This window comes from Heterocephalus glaber, unplaced genomic scaffold (assembly GCF_053883595.1).
Source record: "Heterocephalus glaber isolate CG9 unplaced genomic scaffold, H.glaber_assembly_v1.0 deba00000809, whole genome shotgun sequence".
NCBI lineage: Eukaryota > Metazoa > Chordata > Mammalia > Rodentia > Bathyergidae > Heterocephalus > Heterocephalus glaber.
In genome coordinates, this window is record NW_028258163.1 from 1,719,854 (window position 1) to 1,742,025 (window position 22,172).

A 22,172-nucleotide genomic window follows, 5' to 3' on the forward strand; every position below is an offset into this window, starting at 1 on the left:
TCCTTCTACTAATTTTGGAGTTGATTTTTTCTAGTTTTTCTAGTTTCTTGAGATGCACTACTACTTTCTACTTTTTTGATATGGGCATTGATTGCTACGAACTTCTGTCTTAGTACTGCTTTTGCTATATCCATAGGTTTTAGTATACTGTATTTTATTTCCATTTTCATTTCCTTAGAGAAATGTTTAAATTTTCTTCATTTCTTCCTTGAGCCATCGGTTGCTCAAAAGCATGTTGTTTAATTTCCGTGTACTATTTGTACAGTTTCCAAAGTTTTTCTGGTTACTGATTTCTACTTTTATCACATTCTGGGTCAAAAAGATTATCAATATGATTTCCATTTCTATAAATTTGTTGAGACTTGTTTTTATCATAGGTTCTATCCTAGAGAAGGTTCAGTGTTCGGATGAGGAAAAGGTATACTCAACAGCTGTTGGGTGGAATGTTCTTCAGTTAAATCCATTTGGTCCAGGGTGCAGTTTAACTCTGTGATTTACTTGGTTTTCTATCTGGATGATCTGACTATGGCTCGAAGTTGGGTGTTGAAGTCCCCAGCTATTACTGTATTGGAGTCTTTCTTTCCCTTGAGGTCTATTATTTTTTTGTTTTACATATTTGGGTGCTTTGATATTTAATACATATGTATTTATATTGTTATTTCCTCTTGCTGAATTGACTTCTTAATCATGTAATAACCCTCGTCTCTTTTTACTCCTTTTAACTTAAAGTCTTTTTTATCTGACTTAAGTATGGTGATCTCTGCTTGCTTTCGGTCTCCATTTGCATGTCATATCTTATGCCACCCCTTCACTTTTAGTCTATGTGTGTCTTTAAACATGAAGTGAATTTACTGTAACATATAACTATTTTCTTGTTTTTGTTTTTTTGTACCGGGGATCAAACTCAGGTTGTTTTTTTAATCTACCCACTCACTTAGGTCTTTTAATTGGATAATTTAATCCATTTACATTTAGGGTAATTACTGATATGTAAGGTCTTACTATAGACATCATGTAACTTGTTTTATAGTTTTGTTGTAGTTTCTTTCTCTGTCTCTTACAGTCTTCCTTTGTGGTAAGTGATTTATTGTATTAGTGTGTTTTGATTCCTTATTATGTTTGGCTTGTCTATTATAGATTCTGTTTCATGCCTATCATGAGGCTTAGAAAAAACAACTTTTGTTGCTAACAAACTATTTTGAAATGATATCAGCTTAACATAATTATAAAGAACAAGCCCAAAGGAACAAGAGAAAATATACTAATAAGAGAACTCTACACTCGCACGCCAATTCTCCCCACATTTTAAACTTTGATAGCCCATTTTACATCTTTTTATATTATACATCTCAACACATTAATGTAGTTTTTGTTATTTAATTTTGTTTTACAGTCTTCATACTGAAGATTACTAATGGTTTACACACAATGCTTACAATATGAGTGCATTCTGAATTTGTATAATTACTTTTACCAGCGAGATTTATACCTTTTCCTATTTTCTTCTTACTCATTAATATCTCTTTCTTACAGTTTGAGGAACTTCCTTTAACATCTTGTAGAACAGGTCTGTTGGAGATGCATTCGCTGAGTTTTTGTTTGTCTAGTAATGTCTTTATTCTTCTTTTGTTTAAAGGATAGCTTTGCTGGATACAGTATTCTTAGTTGACAGCATTTCTCCTTCAGTACTGTGAAAATTTCATGCCACTCTGTCTGGCCCAAAAGTGTTTTGCTGAAAAGTCTGCTGTCAGAAGAGATGACCCCCCCCCCCCACCGCGTGTTATTTGTTGCTTTTCTCTTGCAGGCTTGAGAATTTTCTCTTTATCTTTCACCTGTGAGAGCTTGATTATAAGATGTCTTGGGGTAGACATTGTTGAGTTAAATTTGACTGGTGATGTTGAGTTTGAGAAATTTTATGATTTTAAAAATAAGCTTTCGGGCCAGGGATTTAGCTCAGTCGTTCTGGTGCCTGCCTCGCAAGTGCAAGGTCCCAAGTTTGATCCCTGGTACCAAAAAAAAAGCTTTCTACCTTTTTGGCATTATTAATCTTTTTTTTTTTTTTTTTGGTACCAGGGATCAAACTTGGGTCCTTCTGCTTTCGAGGCAGGCGGTGAAACCACTGAGCTAAATCCCCGGCCCTAAGCCCTCTTCATTGTACTTTATTCTTTTTTTCCTCCTCCCATTGTGTATTTTCAAACACCTTGTCTTTGAGTTCACTAATTCATTCTTCTGTTTAATCTATTCTTCTAGCTATGCCTTCTATTGCAGTTTTAATTTTGCCAAGTGTATTTTTCACCTCAAAAATTTGTTTGACTTTTTTTTTAAGAATTGCTGCCATTTCTTTGTTAAATCTCTCTGTTGGAGTATTGAAACATTTCTCTGTGCTTTCTTCAATTTCATTGAGTTTCCTCAAGACAGCTGTATTAAATTCTGAGACTTCTCCCACACTGATTCCTGTCTGGTCTATTTCTGACACCTTATTAGGTAAGGTCTGATTTCCCGAAAGCTCTTGATGCTTGTTGGCATGCAACATTGTTGGTGTGTTTTCACTGTTTCAGTTCTAGAGAGCAATCCAAGCCCAGGATTGTCCCAAATACACTGTTAGTGTGTTATTCAGAAAGAACTAAGAGAGTACCTAAAAACAGCAGTCTGTCACCAAATTCTTCTCCTTGGGGCCAGGGTTAGCCCAGATGCCTCTTCCATATTTACCAGCATGTGGTAAGATTCACAGCCCACTAGGAGTAGCACCACACTGGGACAGGACCAAGGATTATACTACCAAGGGCTGCCAGTTCCTGAGGTGGACTCATGGCTCAAGACTTCTGTGACCATCCACAGGTGACACTGGCTGCAACAGAAGTTTGATAGATTGGGGCCATGTGTCTTCCCCTAGCCCTGGAGCTGTTCCAGAGGCCTTGTTTCTGGCAGGCCTGAGGATGTGAGCCACTAGGATCTGCCTAGTGTTAGGTTTCACCAGCTCAGTACTGAGTTCCAGGGCAAAGTCTTGCCCTTATCCTGTCATTCCTTCAGCAAATGAGGTCTTATGCCACCCTAAGCTGCCCAATTTTGGATTAGCATTGATGAAGGCAGTCCCCTGGGCCATCTAAACTGACCCTACGCTGACTCTACCTGAGTCTCACAGCTGCAGAAGCCTGTACAGTCTTGGTCTTGGTATGAGGCTGGGTGTTACCTGGGTCCCAAGGTTGGAAATGATATTAGCCAAAATCCACCGGCACTTAGTCTCTGCCTGATCCCAGGCCTGTCTAGAGGCTCTGTGAGCTCTGGCCTGCAGACAGGGCCTTCAGTTCTTACTGAGGGGTGGGTGTCACCAGTTATCCTGGCCCTGAGCTCCAAGATAGAGCCCTGTGCTAGCTGTGATGCCCTGCCTTCCGGTGGGTGGAGTTCTGCTCCCCACTCTGCCAAATGCTCTCCTTCCACTGGAGACGGGATGAGAGAGGTAGCAACGAGCTGCTTGCCTAATGCAGTTCCTACCGGTATTGGCCTGGCGGTAAGGGTTGTGGGCTCCAGCAAACACTGAGTTTCACGTGGCAGGCCTAGTGCTAGCTTTCAAGTCTAGAGCTTAAACTTAATTCGATCTCCCTCCTTCAAACAGAAGGTATATCCCTCCAAGCTGGGCTGCTTGAGTTGGAAGAGGTGTGAAGTAGTAGATAACTCTTTCCTTCTTGCCTTCTTTCATACATCTTTTCACAGCCTCTATGGTCTCTCACCTGATTCCTTTAGCTCTCACGAAGGTAGTTGGTGTGTGAATGCTCTTCAACTTGGTGTCTTGGTGTCTCTGGGGAAGATGATCACTGGAGACAATCATCCACCATCTTACTGTGCCTCCCTCTAGTATCTTTAAGAGGTTTATCTTCCACATTTTTGGGTTTTGTCTTTCCCTTCAAGATGTCGGGACTGAGTCACAAGCACAGATTTTGAAGTTAAGGCAGATTTGGTTTCCACCTGACTCTCTCCTTGCAAGTTGCATGACATAGACAAGGACAAACTGGTCTGAGCCTACTTTTCCTCATGTATATAATAATAATCTTTCTGGAAGTTGATATGAGGATGGAAAGATGCAAAATGCTCAGCAGAACCTGACTCTTGGAAAGCACTTGATGATGGGAGGTAATACTTCTTAGAAATGAAAGTTTAAGCCTTTCGACTCCCACAAGGCCAGGAGAGGTGGTGAGGGTGCAGTGTTCAGCCAAGAGGTAACCTTTGGGTCATCATGGCCTACAGGGAATAATGTGTTCTACCCACCTAGGTTCACCCCAAGAGAGGCTCGTGTTTCAGAAAGCCCTACAGAAGCTGAAGTCTGAGAGGTCCCATGGTACCCTCCGAGCTGACTCACAACCCTCCAGGCCCTTGTCACGGAGCTGGGACAGCCCTCGGAGCCTGGATACACCTTCCCTTCGACCTAGTGATGTTGTCCAAGTTTCTCTGAAATTCGAGCTACTTGACCCACCCAACATGGGCCAGGACATAAACTTTGTCCTGATGGCTCTCAACATGTCATCCCAGTTCAAGGATCTCAGAGTGAACCTGAGCGCTCAGTCACTGCTGCATGATGGCAGCCCCCTACCCACTTTCTGGCAGGACAAAGCTTTCATCACCCTGTCTCCTGAAGAAGGTATGGGCTCTAGATAAAGTGTGGGACACACTGGGCACAGAGTTGGTTGTTACTGCTGGGGCTTGGGTCTAGACAGCCAACAGGGCTCTGAGGGAAGAGCCTGGGACACCACACACACACACACACACACACTTTAAACTATCTACTCCAGCACAGATTCTTCCTCCTCCCTTTCCTCCTTCCCTCCCTCCTTCCCTTCTCTCCTCTCTCCCCCTCTTTTCTCTTCTTTCTCCTTCTCCCCCTCTTCTTTTTTACTACCTCCAAGGATAGTACCTACTTCAGTCCAAAAATGTGCATTCTGAGGCCGGGGATTTCGCTCAGTGGTGCCGCCACCTGCCTTGCAAACGCAAGGTCCTGAGTTCGATCCCCAGTACCAAAAAACAAAACAAAACTGTGCATTTTGGAGTCATCTAGACCTTGGTTGGAACCTCATGCTTACTAGCATAGTCCCTGAGCGAGCTCCGTTAACCTCAGTTTCTCTGTCTGACAAGCTAGTGCTCAATACAAGGTGGTTCTTTCTTCTCTAGGGAAGAGCAACCCGATGCAACCCAGTCCCAGCTGATTCTCTCGGCCCCTCTCACCTCATCTTCTGTTCTCGCCCTAGAGAGGACCTACCCCTGCAAAATCCCCTACGCCCAATACAGCCAGTACCTGTCAACAGACAAGCTAATTCGCATCAGTGCCCTGGGTGAAGAGAAGAGCAGCCCTGAGAAAATCCTGGTGAACAAGATCATCACCCTGACTTATCCAGGCATCACGATTAATGTAGGCAAGGGCCCTGCCAGTAGCCTGGGTGCCCCGTGGCTTGGGATGGGAGACAGGGTATCCCTCTGCAGGAGCAGTTGGACCTGCTCAGGACAAAGCCCCTCCTTTTCTTTGCCTCTTCTGGTGCCTCAAGGGTAGGAGTCTTATTGAGAAGTCTTCATCCTCTTGTGCCACTAGAGGATTTGTGGGGCAATTGTAGAGCAGGAGCCATGGGCTAGCAGAGAGATCCTCTCTCAGGCCACCTCCTGCCTTTGGCCTTCCCAAGGTCAGCCTGTGGAAACTGAGCCCTGGTGGGAGGGGCTCCAATGGAGGAAGCCACTTGTCTCAAGGTCAGCTCAGATTTCATTCCTTTCTCCTGCCTGTGCAAGATTTCATTTCTTTCTCCACTGCTTCTTGAACTGTCAAAAGAGAGAAGTAGAACTTGTGGGCTCTGAGGACTCCTCCCTGTCTGAAGTCCTTTGGTCTCCTGAGTGAGAAGATGTTCAAGGTTACTTCCTTCCAGGGTTGAATTCCCAAGGCCAAGTGTCTCCTGGATCCCACCAAAAGAGCTCAAGGAGTCCCTGGTGGGGCAACACAAAGGTTTGATTAGTGGTTGGGCTCATGGCTGAGTGTGCTGGTGCACACCTGTAATCCAGCTACTCAGGAGGCTGAGGCAGGAGATTCATAAGTTCAAGGCCAGCCAGGACAACTTAGTGAGACCCTACCTCAAAATAAAAAATAAAAAGATCTGAGAAGTAACTCAATGACAGAGCACCTGCCTAGTATTAACAAGGCCTTGGGATTGATCCCTAGTACCAAAAATAATGATAATAATTTGAGCTTATAGCATTTTAACAAAGAGCAAGAAATTTTTAGAGAAATGATAAGACAAAGGAAATGTACCTTGAGTCTCTAGAGACAGCAAATTGTGAGGAGACAAATATAAGGAGATCTCACAGTAGGGGAGGGAGCTACTTCATAAAAGGTGATTAACAGATTCCTCTGCAGTCTCTCCAGACCAATAAGGGTTTGAAGTTATCTCAGTGATTAAATTTTGTCCTTCCTAGTAGAAAGAGGAGGGGAAATCCCTTTGCAAATATGTGTACTGCTTTTAGGTAGAAGGAGGTATTATGGTTGGATCTAAAATGTCCCCCCTTGGACCAGGGATTTAGCTCAGGGGTTCCACTGCCTGCTTCGCAAACACAAGGATCTGAGTTCGATCCCTGGTACCAAAAAATAAAAAATAAAATAAAATATCCCCCCTTTAAAAGTCTCAGGTGTTTGGATCGTGAGGGTGCTATATTCATCAGTGGATTCATCCATTGATTAAGTTCAATGCTGCCAGAAAGTGGGGCTTTGTTGGGGTAGGTCAATGGGGGCATGACCTGGGTGAGTGTATCTTGTTTCTGACTCCTCCCTTCTCTCTCTCTGCTTCCTGGCTTCCATGGTGATGAACAGCTTCTCTTCACCATGCCCTTTCACCACGTGTTTCTGCCTTGGAGTCAACTTATCATGGACTGAATCCTCTGAAAGCTTTGAGCCAAAATAAACTCCTCCTTTAAATTACAGGTTTCAGGAATTGTGTCCCATCAAAATTTGTTATTAGTCACTGTCCCATCACTGGGACAAAATACTCAACATCTGCAACTTAAAGGAGGAGAGATGTATTTGTCTCACAGTTTCAGTGGGTTCAGTCCATGGTTGCCTGGCTCCAAGGTATAAATGGCATGGTGAAAGGTCATGGTGGAGGAAAGTTGCTCATCTCATGACAACCAGGAAGCAGAGAGAGAAGGGAGGAGTCAGAGACAAGAATATACCCTTCAAGGTCACACCCCCAGGGATCCACTTCAAACCAGGCCCCACCTCCTAACAGAACATTCAGCTACTGAACTCATCAATGGATGAATCCACCTATGAGTACAACACCCTCATGATCCAGGCACCTTCCAAACACATGAGACTTTGTGAGGACATTTTAGATCCAAACCATAGCAGGAAGCCAGAGATCGTTTCTTATGTCTACTCATCTCACTGCCTTCAATTAAAAATAATCCTGATGCCAAAGTGGCATGTTTGGGAGTAGCACATTCTGCCACAATTACAAAACAATGCTGTCCTGGATGTGAGGATGATCTGGCGGCGACATGTCACCCCACTGATCGCCAGGTTTGATTCAGCTGATCTGTCTGGCTACGTGGGTGTCTCCTTCCATTTCCTCAGTCAAGGGTATATATATGAGTAGCTGCTCTCCCCTTCTAGAACCTCCAAACAAGCTCTCAAAACACTGCTGTCCATAAATGTTTGATGGAGTGGGGAATAAGGATTAATTTCCTACTCCTTCCCTGTGGTGGGTCTTTATTTAGGTTTTAGGAGCAGCTACCGTGAACCAGCCTCTCTCCATACAAGTGATATTTTCAAACCCCCTCTCAGAGCCTGTTGAGGACTGTGTGCTGACCTTGGAAGGAAGTGGCCTCTTTAAGAAGCAGCAGAGAGTCCTGTAAGTGCTGGAAGTGCTTAGCCTTCTCTGCCCTTTTGTTCTGGGTTAGCACCATTTATTTCTGGACATAGGCTAATGGGCCAGGCTCAGGACACTGGAGAAGGGAGAGATAGGAATTAGAGTGGAAAAGTGCTTCAGGGCTGTCATAGCGCCTGTGGGGTTTTCTGACACTCTCCACTCTCTGCTGCAGCATTGGAGTCCTCAAACCCCACCACAGAGCCACCATCACTCTGAAGACTGTCCCCTTCAAGAGTGGCCCAAGGCAGATCCAGGCTAACCTAAGAAGCAACAAGTTTAAGGACATCAAAGGCTACAGGAATATTAATGTAGACTTCGCATTATAAATTCTGGGACATTGCTTCTTGGTCTTTTGGCTAAGATCAAGTGTAAATTCTGGGACAATGTGATTTCAAACTTCAATTTCAAATGCAAGCTGTGTTTTTCCCCCAACTACAAAGGAAGAATCTGAACTGCACTGCACCCCCAGGACTCTATTCCACACTCATGGGTTCTGTGCTGTCCCATACAGAAGTGTGATCTGGCACAGTGGCCAGAGGATCATGGTTGGGCTTGGCTGTCACTCACTGCCCTTGAGACATCAAGGAAAGAAGACTGGCTGAGCACCTCATCGTTCTGTGTTGCAATGGCTAATTCCCAGTACAAATAAACGTCAGACCTTTCTTTCATCTCCTTTGCCCCATGTAACCATTGCTTTCCCTGAAGAAGCTCCCACCTGTTCCCACCTGTCCCCTGGTTGCTGGGAGTGTCCTATTATTTCAGAACCTGAGGCCATTACTCTTTCAGCAAGTATTTATTGAGTGTCTGGTGTATGCTGGGCACTATTCTGACTGTAGAGGACAAGACAATAAACAAAGCAATGTCTCTGCCATGGTGGAGCTTACATGCCAGTGTAGGCAGAGAAAACAGATGATAAACATATCAGCAGATGGTGTATCAGTCATGAACCAGCCAGAAAAGCAAAACCATGCAGATATCCCTGCATACCACCTACCATCTCTCTGTGTTGGACAAAAGCATGTGAGAACTCTCACTTTTGGCCTTCACTTAAATCCATTCCCCTGTGACAGCCAAAGGACTCTCACAGTCCTAATGTCTTCATGCAGTGTCATCTGGGCATTACAGTCCTGGAGGGCCTTGGGTGGCAGGGGCCAAGAGATAGAGGAATCAAATACCCCCAGAGTTTTCTCTTGGCTGCAGCTTATGTTCATGGTCATTCAAACTCCACACTTTCCAGGTCCTAGTAAAGCAACTCCAACCATTGCCTCCTCTCAGACACACCTGCTTTCTCGTGCCGCCAAAGGTCTGCTGTAGAAAGACATTAAGCACCTGCCCTCCAGGCACTGGCTAGAGACTGAGGCTGTCCTATTACATGTACATGCATTAAATAAAGAAGTTACAGAAGCTGAGCTGGTCCCAGCACATGGAAGGAAGTTCCCGTGCTGCCATCCCAAGCTCCTAGGGCAGAGAAGGTGAGCCGTGCAGGTGCCAGAAGCACCCCCTCACCGTGGAAAGGAGAAGACACATAAACAAGCCTCAAAAACAGACCTCTGGATCACCTACAGCAACCCCAAAGGGAAATGAGATGGAACACTCTGATACTCAACCACCTGGACTCTCTGAACTGGCAACAAAAGAGGATCTGGGAAAAATGAAATCAGAAATAATTACTCAGATAACAGCAAAGATTTTGCTCATGGTGCAAGACATGATTAATAAATCTAGAGAGGACACAGATAAAAAAATAGAGGATCTAAGGAACATGATGGAATCCCAACATAGGAAACAAACGGAACCCATAAAACAGATACAAACAGATTTCCAAGAGATTAAAATCTCCATCAAAAGTCTGCACAGCAGAATGAACCAATGTGAGGATAGAATTTCACATATAGAAGAAAAGATTGCAATTAGTGAGGAGGAAAAGAAAAATTGCTTTAAAATTGTAAGGGAACATGAGAAATCACTCCAGCAACTGCTAGACGATGCAAAGAAGAATAACATAAGACTGATTGGAGTCAATGAAGAAAGACAAGAGAGTGCAGATGACATAAAAAAACTGTTCACAGAAGTGAAGGCAGAAAACTTCCCAAGGAGGGGGAAAGAACTTGACATACAGATAAGTGAGGCATATAGGACTCCAGCTAGCCTTGATCAAAAAAAATTTACACATAGGCATATAATAGTTAGGATTCCAGAAATCCAACAGAAGAACAAAATTCTACAAGCAGTGAGAGAAAAGAAACAAATCACATACAAAGGAAAGCCCATCAGAATCACAGGAGACTGCTCAATGCAAACCCTCAAGGCAAGAAGAGCTTGGAGTGATGTATTTCAAGCCCTAAAGGAAAACAGCCTCCAACCCAGATTGATGTACCCTGCAAAACTATCTTTCAAAATGGATGGAGAAATAAGATACTTTCATGATAAAGAGCACCTCAGGAACTTCATGAACATCAAACCAGCACTCCAAAAAATTTTAGACAATACCCTAGGAAAAGACAATGAGGATCACCACCCCAGGAAACCCAGCAGAATGAATCAATTGGACATGACAAATTAAACGCAAAAGGGGAGAATCCAACAAAAAGAAAAAGTCATGACAAGGCTTTTAAAACTTTTGACTTCATCTCCCTAATGAGTGTATAATTCAGTCTTGTTATTGCACTGATTAGTATTTTTCTGATTCTAGAGTTGCACACCTTTCCTTGTGCTATACTGGCTATTTATCATCTTCTTATGTCTACTTTTTAATTGGGTTGTCTATTAATGAGCTCTAAGAATTCTTTATATATTCTGGTCATAGGCTATATGCATTGTAAATATGGTCTGTCTAAGGACTACTTTTCATTTTAATGATGTCATTTAAAGTTCTAAATTTTGATGGAATCTCATTTATCAAGTTTTTTCTTTTATACATCATGTCTTTTGTATCCTAGGTAGTTCTTGCCTACCCTGAATTCATAAACATTTTCCCTTGTAATTTCTTCTTAAAGTTTTATACTTTTAGGCTTTCTTATTTAGGTTCATAGATCCCTTCAAGTTATTTTCATGTATGGAAATAAAGGGTTGAGGTTAATTTTTTATATATGGATACCAGGTGTTCTAGTGCCGTTTGCTGAATACACTATCTCTTCCTCAGCTCTTGAATTGAGTTATATTCTATAAATGCTAATGTTAAATAATCTTTCAAAACTCAGTGGACCATATATGTGTGGTTCTATTTCTAGATTCTCTGTTTTATTCCAATGATCTATATGTCTTTCCTTAAACCAACACTGCCTTGATTACTGTAGCTTTAGAAAAAGTCTTAAAATTAGGTACTAAACATCTTCCAACACTGTTTTTGTTTTTGTTTTTGGCTTTTCTGGGTCCTTTGTACTCCTACATAACTTTTAAATTTCAGTATCCAGTTCTTCATTTATAGCAAGTGTACACAGACATGAATTTTTATATATACCTTGTGTTTTCTAATCCTGCTAAATTCAAATACAAGTTCTAGGGGCTCCTTAGTATTTTCTCTGTAGATGATCATTTCATCTACATATAAAGATTTTGCTTCTACCTTGCCAATCCTGTCCTAATTGTGTCATTTTATTGCCAGACTATTTTGGTGGGGCCTAGGTTTCAAAGTTTAATGGACAGATAAAGAGTAAGCATATCTGCCCTTGTTCCCCACCTTAAGGAGAAGGCATTGTATCTTCTCCATTCATATAAGGTGTTCTCACTGGAAGTATGGAGTACATGTCTTTAATCTGTTGAGAAGGTTCTGTTCTACTTCTAGTCTCCTGATAGCTTTTACCATGAACAGCTGTAGAATTTAGTCCAATACTTTTTCTCTAACTACTGACAGGATCATATGCTTTTTCCTTTCCTCTGTTAAAATGATGACTTTTGGGGGTAGATCTTCTAATGCTGAACCAACACTGCCATCCCTATAACAAAACCACTTTCTACATCCTGCCAGATCTGACTTCTAATAGTTTGTTTTGTTAAACAAATTTCTATCTATGTTCATACTTTTTTCCTCTATTATCTTTATCCAGTTTTAGGATTAGCACAATGTTGAGTTCCTAAAATGAGGGGAGAAGTGTTCCTTCTTTTTTCTGCTTTAATTGTTTGATATAATTTATCAGTTAAAATGTTTATGAGCCTGCTGTTGTCATATAGGTAGGTTTTCAAGCTAGGAATATACTTTCTTTAATAGGTGCTATTCAAATTTTATATTTCCTCCAGAGTTAGTTTCATTGGGCTGGGGATTTAGCTCAGTGGTTTCGCCGCCTGCTACGCAAGCGCAAGGACCCGAGTTCGATCCCCGGTACCAAAAAACAAAACAAAACAAAAAAACAGAGTTTCATTAATTTGTCTTCCAAGGTACTTCTTAGAAGTTGTTAAATTTATTTCAAAACAGATTTTTGAAATATGCTTTCTATATCCTTTTCAATTCTGTAAAATCTGTGGTAATGTCTCCTAGATCTTGATATTGTAATTTAAAAAATGTATAACTGATATTGTGTAACAGGAAGAAAAGTTCTAAAAGAGCAGGGGAAGTGGGAGGGGTAGGGGAAAGGAAAGAAGGGAAAAGAAAAAATATGAGAAAAGGAAAAAAATGGAAACAAAGTCTTTGCAAATAGAGAAGGGTGGAGTGGGTGAAGGGAGGGCAGGGGAAGGGGAAAAAAATAAGAACCAGGATACATCATGAAAAGGTACAAGATCCCAATGATGACTGTAACTGTATTGTATACCTAAAATGTACCAATAAACTTAATGGGAAGAAAAAAAGGAAGTTACAGACTTCAATTATACATAAACAAAAGTGTCAGTGTGGTTAATCAGAGGGAGAGAAGGGGTGTGGTGAGAATTACACAGTAGTCTGATTGTCCTGTCAGAGACTGGGCTGAGAACCAGGAGCTGATGCCATGGAGCTAGAAGTAACCCATAATTATCCCATCCTATAATTATTACATGGCAATCATGAGAAATCTTTTAAGGAAAATACTCTGGAGAGGCATTTTACAGAGACAATGACCTCTGGATTACTTGGAAGACATCAGCTACTGCACTGCAGTCTTTCATGAGTCTTGACTTTAATGCCACACTCATTAAGTCACTCATTAAGTATTTACTGAATTTCTGGTAGGGGCCAGGTACTGAGCTAAGTAGGCACTGAGGACATGAGAAGGGCCAGGGCCAGTACTTTTGGAGCTCAACTGTAAGCACACTGTAGGAAGAAAAGAGAAGACTACAACATACAGCGGGAGAACCCCAGGGGGTAAATCTGAGTGTTGTGGGAGTACAAGGCCAACCAGTCCAGTCTTGAGATTGTGGATCAAGGAAGGGTTCTTGGAAGAAGTGATTGAAAGCTAAAAGACTAGGAGTTGGTCAGCTATAGACTCAGGATTATAAGGGGGGGGGGGTAGATAAAGCAGCCAGGAACCACAAGCCATTTGTACAGTTAAAAGTCAACGCAGGAGGGAGCCAGGAGAAAAGGAGCAAGAGCCAGGTGGTGAGGAGCTCTGGGCAAGGGAATTCAGATCACCACCATCTTCCGCTACCTCCTCGTGGATCACAGTTGCTGCCTGCCATGTCCATGCTCAGAGTTGATTCTCTTTTGCAAAGCTCAGCAGATTCCATGTAATTTAAGAAACACATAAAACAGATGGATTTCCACCCTGGTCTGTGGCCAGAGGCATTTGCAATTCCTGTCAGAGTTGCTCCTTTGAGAGCTAAGGCCTTCCTTGATGGCAAAGGCTGTTTTCCACGCATTCCTTAACATCTGTTGAGTACCTACCTGTGTGCTGAATGTTCTAGGTCTGAGGAATAAAACAGGAAGCAGTGCAATAAGGTCCTGCCCTGCACATCCCCAACACCTACCCGAGCCCTGATCCCCTAACCTTAACTGAACTCAGTGTAATTTCTCCCTACAAATCCCCAGTACAGCTCCTGGTAAAAAAAAAAAAAAAAGCAGCCTTTTCAAGTGTTTTTAAGTTAATCTTTTTCCTCCTGGCATGTGGCATTGGTAAATCTGTCAACGGAGATGCTCTGCTTTCTCATTATGAGTCTTTGCCAGTGCCATAATCTAGCCTAAAGTCCCAGGAAGTGGCAGAAGCTCTCATGCACCTCTTAACCTTGGGGATAAATAAGAGGCTGGGGCTGCTTGTGTGGAAAGATCAGGCCCTGCTTCCTCCCCTTGGTGTCTGGCCTGCGAGGCTCACTCTGTAGCTCAGTGATGGGGAACGTTTTGGAGCTTTTCGTGATATAAACAGCCCACTGCGGCACAAGGGCCAAAGGTTCACCACCACTGCTCCAGCTTTTCTCCCCTCCATCTGCCCACCACCCATAGGGAAGCAGCCAGTAAGCAGCAAGTGCAGCCTTTCTCCTCTCCCTGAGCCTGACTTCCTGGTATTCAGGGAGAACCCAGCACTGGCATCAGGACTGCTGCTTTTACAGCTGCGCAGGCAGAAAGCATTCAATTGCAAAGTGCTAATGCCAGACACAGCTGCCTTCCATTTGACCCCATAGGCTGGGATCTGGCTTTAGGCTGTACGGGGCTTCCAGAGGGAGGTAGGCCTCGTGCCTGGCATAGCAAGGATATTCAGGAGAGGTTTGAATCTGTGGATGCTGTTGTAAACAGAAGCAATCCTTTCAGTGAAACAGGCACAGAGTCAAAATTACTTAAAGTAAATAACACAAGGAGTAAATACTAGCACTAGACATACAAAGCTGAAATTATTCATGTGAGGCAACATCCTACTAAAAATCTCCACATAAGCCACAAACTCTCCTCACTTTCTAGTCCCCAACTTGTAGTATCCTGCCTTGCCCCCCCAAAAAAATGAAGCAAAAAAAGAAGGGGCCATATACTTTAAAAATATATATTCTATACACACAATCACAGATACACATAGGAGAATGGGAAAGCAAGGACATAGAAGATTTCTAACCCCCCCAACTCTCCCAAGGCAGACGGGGGGGGGGGGGGTGTCACAAAGGGAGAAGAAAGCAAATACCAGGCAGCAGAAATCTATGAAAAGTCCATAGAAGGGGTGAAGAAAATAGATGAGTTCAAAGAGGACATGAACCAAAAGTTCACCACAATTTCACTCAATATGCCCACGGTGAATTTCCAGGAAATAGGTAAAAAACTGGACAAACTAACCAAAACAGTTCAAACTTTGAATGATAGATTCAACAAGAATATGGAATCTTCAAAAAGATGCCGGACAGATCCCTGAAATAGAAAACTATAGAATTCATACATGGCACAAAGAACACCTGAGGAAATTCATGAGCACCAAACCAGCACTCCAAAGTGTTCTGAAGGATGTTCTAGAAAGAGATAACAAGGATTATAATTCCATGGACTCCAACAGAATGAATCCACCAGGCAAGGCAAAAATTAAAGAGAGGAAGAAAGAAGGGAGCCAACAACAGGAAAATAACACAGGGATAAGTCCATCAATGTTAATGGTCTCAATTCACCAATTTAAAAAAACCATATTGGCATAATGGATCAAAAAGCAAGATCCAACAATATGTTGGATACAAGAAACACATTTCATTCAAAAAGAAACTCACAGACTGAAAGTCAAAGTATGGGAAACAATACTCTATGGGACAGGAACCAGAAAAAAGTAGGGGTGGCTATTCTATCTGCAGGTAAAGTGGATTTCAAGCCAAGACTGATTAACAGAGATAAATAAGATGGCTATATCCTTGTAAAGGGAACAGTCCAAGAAGAAGTGATAACAATCATAGATATATACACACCAAATAGCAGTGCACTCGACTATATAAAACAATATTAATGGACGTGAAAGATCAAATAAGCACTAATACAGTTGTAATGGGGAACCTCAATACCTCCCTGTCACAGACAGATCAACTGGACAAAAAACCAACAATATATTAGAACTGAACCAAACTCTTGACTAGTAGATGTCTACAGGGTGTTCCACTCCATATCAGAATACACATTCTTTTCACCTGTGCATAGGACATTCTCCAAAATAGACCACATGCTAGCTCATAGAACAGGCTTAAGTAATACAAAGGAATTGAAATTATTCCACGCATATTATCAGACCATAGTGCAATGAAACTGGAAATCAACGGAAAAAGAAACCACAAAAACTTCATAAGCAAAGGGAAATTAAATAACACCCTCCTGAATAACCAATGGGTTACAAATGAAATTAAAGAAGAAATTAGACAGTTTCTACAATTAAACAATAATGCCAATACAACACACTGGAACTCATGGGACACAACAAAAGCAGTCCTACAAGGGAAATTTATACCAGTGAATACATGTATTAGGAAAACAGAGCAGGCTCAAATAAACAACTTAATGTAGGACCTCAAGCGTCTAGAAAAAGAAGAGCAACTCAGTCTGAAAGCTCATACAAGGGAGGAAATTATGGATAAGAGCAAAAAAAAAATTTTTTTTGGTACCGGATATCGAACTCAGGTCCTTGCGCTTGGGGCGGGGGGGGGGCGGGGGGCGGTGGAACCACTGAGCTAAATCCCTGCCCGATCAGAGCAAAACTTAATACAGTGGAGACTTGTTGGGAGCAATGCTACATAATTCTAGGGAAAAATCATTTGAGTAGGCCTAGTTCTCCTGCCTACAGCCAAGCTAGGACATTCCAGACATAATTGCATTTTGGCCTCTGGTCACAACTGAGACCTCAGCGATCCCCGGATGCTGTAATCTCCAGGACAAGACCACCCCTGCGGGAGACGCCAGGGAGGAACCAAATCTTCATCTGCATAGTTCCTCATTAGATTTCCACTGCCCCCAGCCTTTTGTTACACCTTGTTTATCCCAATGTGAAGTACCGAACTCTATATTTCATTTGTTACATTTGTTTCTGCTGATGTACTGAGTACTGAATAAAAGGTGCTGCAAGCTAGGGGGGCTTTTGTCTTTGCTGCCCAGAGCAGCACTGATCAGACCCAAAGCTCAGCTTCTTCTCAGTCTCATTTTCCTACCTTTCCTGTATAGTAAGTTAATTCGCCTGTGCTGCCTTGGCTCGCAGGAGACTAGGACTCACTGCAGAGGTTCTGGTAACGTCCCCTTTCCCTGTTCTCTACAGAGACTAAGAAAACAATACAAAGAATCAATGAATTTAACAGTTGGTTCTTTGAAAGATTAAATAAAATTGACAAACCGTACCCAACCTTATGAAAAAAGGAAAGAAAAGACTCAAATCCATGCAGTTAGGAATGGAAAGCGTGAAATAACAACGGATCCTGTAGAAATGCAGGAGATCATCAATACCTACTTCAAGAATTTGTATTCTAATAAAAATGGAAAACACAGAAGAAAAGGACAGATTACTAGATTACATATGAATTACCAAAATTGAATCAAGAAGATATGAAAATTGTAAATAACCCAATATCAGTCAATGAATTTGAAGATGTAATTAAAAACTACCAAAGCCCAGGCCCTGACAGATTCACTGCTGAATTCTACAAGAAATTTAAAGAAGACCTAATGCTGCTACTTCTCAAACTCTTTCATGAAATTGAAAGGGAAGCAATACTCCCAAATTCATTCCTGGAATTCATTACCCCAATACCAAAGCCAGAGGAGGATCCAAACCAAAAATAGAACTACAGCCAAATCTCCTTAGTGAACACAGATGCAATCCTCAATAAGATACTGACAAACAGAATGAAGAAAATCATCAAGAAAGTTATACACTATGACCAAGTAGGACCCATCCCAGGAATGCAGAGATGGTTCAACATACACAAAACAATAAATTTAATACACCATATTAACAGAGCCAAGGACAAAAACCATATAATCATCTCAATAGATGCAGAAAAAGCATTTGACTAGGTCCAACACCCATTCATGATAAAAAAAAAAAACTACAGAAAATTGGAACAGATGATCTTATTGCAATCTGATAAAAGCCATCTATGACAAACCAACAGCCAACATCATACTAAATGGATGAAAGCTGAAAGCTTTCACTCTAAAATCAAGAACAAGACAAGGATGTCCACTGTCACTACTCCTACTCAATATAGCTCTGGAAACATTAGCTAGAGCAATTAGACAAGAGAAAGAAGTAAAAGGAATAAGAACAGGAAAGGAAGAAGTTAAATTATCATTATTTGTGGATCATGTGACGCTGTACATAGAAGACCCCAAAAACTTCACCAAAAGACTTCTAGATTTAACAACCAAATTCAGTAGCATAGCTGGATACAAAATCAACACTAAAAAATCAATAGCATTCCTGTATGTGAATAACAAACTCACCAAGAAAGAAATTTCTCATGAAATTACACATGTCACAATAGCATTCCAAAGAATGAAATATCTAAGAATCAATCTACACATTTCACAATAGCATCCTCAAAAATAAAATATCTAGGAATCAATCTAATGAAGGAAGTAAAAGACTGCTACATTGAAAACTACAGTACTCTGAAAAAGGAGATCAAAGAGAATATCAGAAAAATGGAAAGATATTCCTTGTTCTTGGGTAGAAAGAACCTAGATGGTGAAAGTAGACATACTTCCAGAACTGTTGTATAGATTTAATGCAATCCCAATCAAAATTACAACAGCACATCTCACAGAATTAGAGAAAGTGACCCTAAAATTCATTTGGAACCAGAAGAGGCCTAGACTAGCAAAGGCAATTCTAGGTGACAAAGGCAAGGCAGGGGGCATCACAATCCCTGACTTGAAATTATAGTACAAAGCTACTGTAATAAAAACAGCATGGTACTGGCAAAAAAACAGACCTGAGGATCAATGAGACAGATTGGAAGATGCAAAAACAACTCAAGACATACTTAGCCATCTTATCTTTCACAAAGGAGCCAAATACCTTCACTAGAAAAAAGATAGCCTTTTTACTAAATGGTGCTGGAAAAACTGGCTTTCCACTTACTGAAGATTAAAACTAGACCCATATCTTTTATCATTCACTAAACTAAAATCAAAATGGATCAAAGATCTAAATATTAAAACAGAAACACTTGATCTGCTGAAAGATAGAGTAGGTAGAATTCTTGAAGACATTGGTGTAGGCAGACTTTATGAACAAAACCCCAGTTGCACAGGAACTATCACAAAGAATCAACAACTGGGATATCATCTTATTTAAAAGCTTTTACACAGCAAGAGAAACCACCAACAGAATGAAGAAACAACCCATAGTGTGGGAAAAAATTTTGTCAGGTGTTCCTCAAAGGACTAACATCTAGAATATATAAAGAACTAAAAAAAAAATCAGACCCCCCCCCAAATTTAAAGACCCAATCCAAAAATGGGTATCTGAAATAAATAGACACTTCTCAGATGAAGAAGTACAAACAGCAAATAAATATAAGAAAAAAATGTTCAACATCACCGGTCACTGGAGAGATGCAAATTAAAGCAACTCTGAAATTCCATCTCACTCCAGAGAGAATGGCTATCATCAAGAAATCAGGGCTGGGGATTTAGCTCAGTGGTTCTGCTGCTTGCCTCGAAAGTGCAAGGAGCTGAGTTCGATCCCCGGTACCAAAAGAAAAAATAGAAATCAACCAGTAACAAATGCTGGCAGGGCTGTGAGGGAAGAGGAATCCTTCTCCACTGTTGGTGGGAGTGTAGACTGGTGCAACCATTGTGGAAATCAGTGTAGATTCCTCAAAAACTGAAACTAGAGGTTCCATTAGACTCAGCTATTCCCCTTCTTGGTATCTTCCAAAAAGAATTAAAATCATCATACCATAGTGATACATGCACACCCATGTTTATAACAGCACAATTTGTAATAGCTAAATCTTGGAAACAGCCCAAATACTCATCAAATGGATAAAGAAGATGTGGTGTTTTTTTTTTTTACAATGGAGTACTACTCTGCCACAAAGAAGGATGAGCTTCAGACATGTATAGCTAAATGAATTGACCTTAAGACCATACCCTTGGGCCGGGGATTTACCTCAGTGGTGTCACTGCCTGCCTCACAAGCACAAGGTCCCAAGTTCAATCCCCGGTACAAAAAAAAGAAAAACTGAAAGTGGAAATAAGGACTAAAATGTATGATACGGGAAATGAGAAGAAAAATGTTCAAATGAGAAGGGGAACAAGGGAGAGGGGAGGGGGAAAGGAAAGAAGGGGAAAGAAAAGAGAAAATAGAAGGAAAAAATGGAAACAAAGCTTTTGTGAATAAGGAGAGGAAGAGGTTGAAGAGGGGGAATGAGAACAAAAGAAGTCATGTACAGGTACAAATTCCTTAGGATGAATGTTATCATTATGTATATCTAAAATGTACCAATAAATATTTTGCTTCAAAAAAATTTTTAAAAATTCGTATTTTGCAGAAATGACCAATGTGAAGACAGTGATACTGAGGACAAAATAGTGTATTACAATAAACTCAAAGAAGCCAAAAAGAAAATAAGAGAACAGGAGAAGACTATCCCACAGCTACTAGATGACAAGAAAAGACCAATCTAAAGCTAACTGGAGTTACAGAAGAAGTAGAAGGTTGTACAGATGGATCCACTTGCATGCTTACAGGAATCATGGGAGAAAATTTCCTAAATATAAGAAAAGAGTTTAAAATACAAGTAAGCAATCCTTATATAACCCCAAACAACTATGGCAAAAGGAGAAGTTCACAAAGGCATATCCTTATTAAATTCCTACCTATCCACCAAAAGAATCAGAATTTTTAAAACTTTTTTTATTAGTACATATTCGTCATACCTATTGATCACATTCATTGCAGGGAATTTGTACCTGCACATAATGTATCTTAATTCTTTTTTTCCCCCATTGCCCTCCCCTCCCTTCAACCCTTCTTCCTCTCCTATTTACAAAAGTTTTGCTTTCATTTTTTCCTTCTATTCTCTTTTTTTCCCTTTTCCCTTCCTTCTCTTCCCCCTCCCTTCTTCCCATTTGAGCAGATTCTTCCTACTCCCCAATATCTATCCTCCATTTTCCTCCTTATTCAACCTTTAGTTTCCTCACACAAGAGAAACAAAGTAATATTTAAACTTGTATTTCCAATTTATTTCACTTAAAAGTATGGTTTCAAGGTGCATGCATTTACCTACAAATGAGTCAAGTTTTTTTTTGTTTTTTGTTGTTTTTTAATGTTTGTTTTCTCCCTTTAACTTTGAGTATCAGATAGCTTGTCTCAGCAATGAAAGAAAAGTAACTAAGTATGCATTTAACTCTTTGGGGAAGATACCTAGAAGGGGAACAGATGGATCAAATGAATTTCTAGTCTTAGTTTTTTGAAGAATCTCCATACTGATTTCCATAATGGTTGCACTCCCACCAGTAATGGAGAAGGGCTCCTTTTCCCCCACAGCCTTGCCAGTATTTGTTATTAGTTAATTTCTTAATGATATTCATTCTTTCTGGAGTGAGATGGAATCTCAGTGTTGTTTTAATTTGCATTTCTCAAATGACCAGTAATGTTGAGCATTTTTTCATATATTTATTTGCTGTTTGTACTTCTTCATCTGAGAAGTATCTATTAATTTCAGATGCCCGTTTTTGGATTGGGTCTTTAGATTTGGGAGTCTGATTTTTTTTTTTTTAGTTTTTTATATATTCTAGATGTTAGTCCTTTGAGGAGTAGCTGGTAAAATTTTTTTCCCATTCTCTTCACCCTGTTGGTGGTTCCTTTTGCTTTGCAAAAGCATTTTAATTTCATGTGGTCTCAGTTGTTGATTCTTTGTAATATTTCCTGGGTGATCAGGGTTCTGTTCATAAAGTCTTTGCCTGCTCCTATATCTTCTAGTTTTAGCTTTTCCATCTTCCAGTAGCGTAAGTGTTTGCGTTTTTATATTTAGATCTTTGATCCATTTCAATTTTATTTTAGTGCATTGTGAAAGATATGGGTTAAAAAAACAGATTTTAAAGATACCGAGAGAAAAAGAGAAAATCACATATAAGGCCTGGAGTGTAGCTCAGCAGTGCAGCATCTGCCTGGCAAGTGTGAGTCACTGAGTTCGATGCCTGGTACAAAATGTTTTTACAAAGATCACATATAGGGGTCGGGGATTTAGCTCAGTGGCTCCTACCACCTGCCTCACAAGTACAAAGTCCCAAGTTCTATCCCCAATACCCCAAAATTTAAAAAAAGATCACATATAAGGTAAACCAGTTAGAATAACAGCAGACTTCTCAGCACAAACCCTGAAGGCCAGAAGAGCTTGATGTGAAGTATTGCAAGCCCTAAAAGCAAATAACTTCCAACGCCAGTCTGTTATACAGATTCAATTAACTTACCCAGGAAAGCTATCCTT

At 40.9% G+C, this 22,172-nt stretch overlaps 2 protein-coding genes across 3 annotated transcripts in view; one reads left to right on the forward strand and one right to left on the reverse strand.

Moving 5' to 3' along the window:
• Tgm5 (transglutaminase 5) overlaps window positions 1–8,559 on the forward strand; it is a 50,113-nt gene extending 41,554 nt beyond the window's left edge. Inside the window, exons 10-13 of one of the 2 annotated variants that reach the window (XM_087207485.1) lie at window positions 4,268–4,633; window positions 5,238–5,398; window positions 7,741–7,874; window positions 8,065–8,559. In XM_087207485.1, coding sequence (XP_087063611.1) covers window positions 4,268–4,633; window positions 5,238–5,398; window positions 7,741–7,874; window positions 8,065–8,218 — 815 coding nt within the window. In that variant the 3' untranslated portion in view covers window positions 8,219–8,559. The remainder of the gene's footprint in view (window positions 1–4,267; window positions 4,634–5,237; window positions 5,399–7,740; window positions 7,875–8,064) is intronic. The other variant, XM_087207486.1, reaches the window with a different exon arrangement.
• Ccndbp1 (cyclin D1 binding protein 1) overlaps window positions 5,551–22,172 on the reverse strand; it is a 55,854-nt gene continuing 39,232 nt past the window's right edge. The window contains exon 11 of the mRNA XM_087207487.1: window positions 5,551–5,958. Within this exon, the coding sequence (XP_087063613.1) occupies window positions 5,613–5,958 (346 nt within the window). The 3' untranslated portion in view covers window positions 5,551–5,612. The remainder of the gene's footprint in view (window positions 5,959–22,172) is intronic.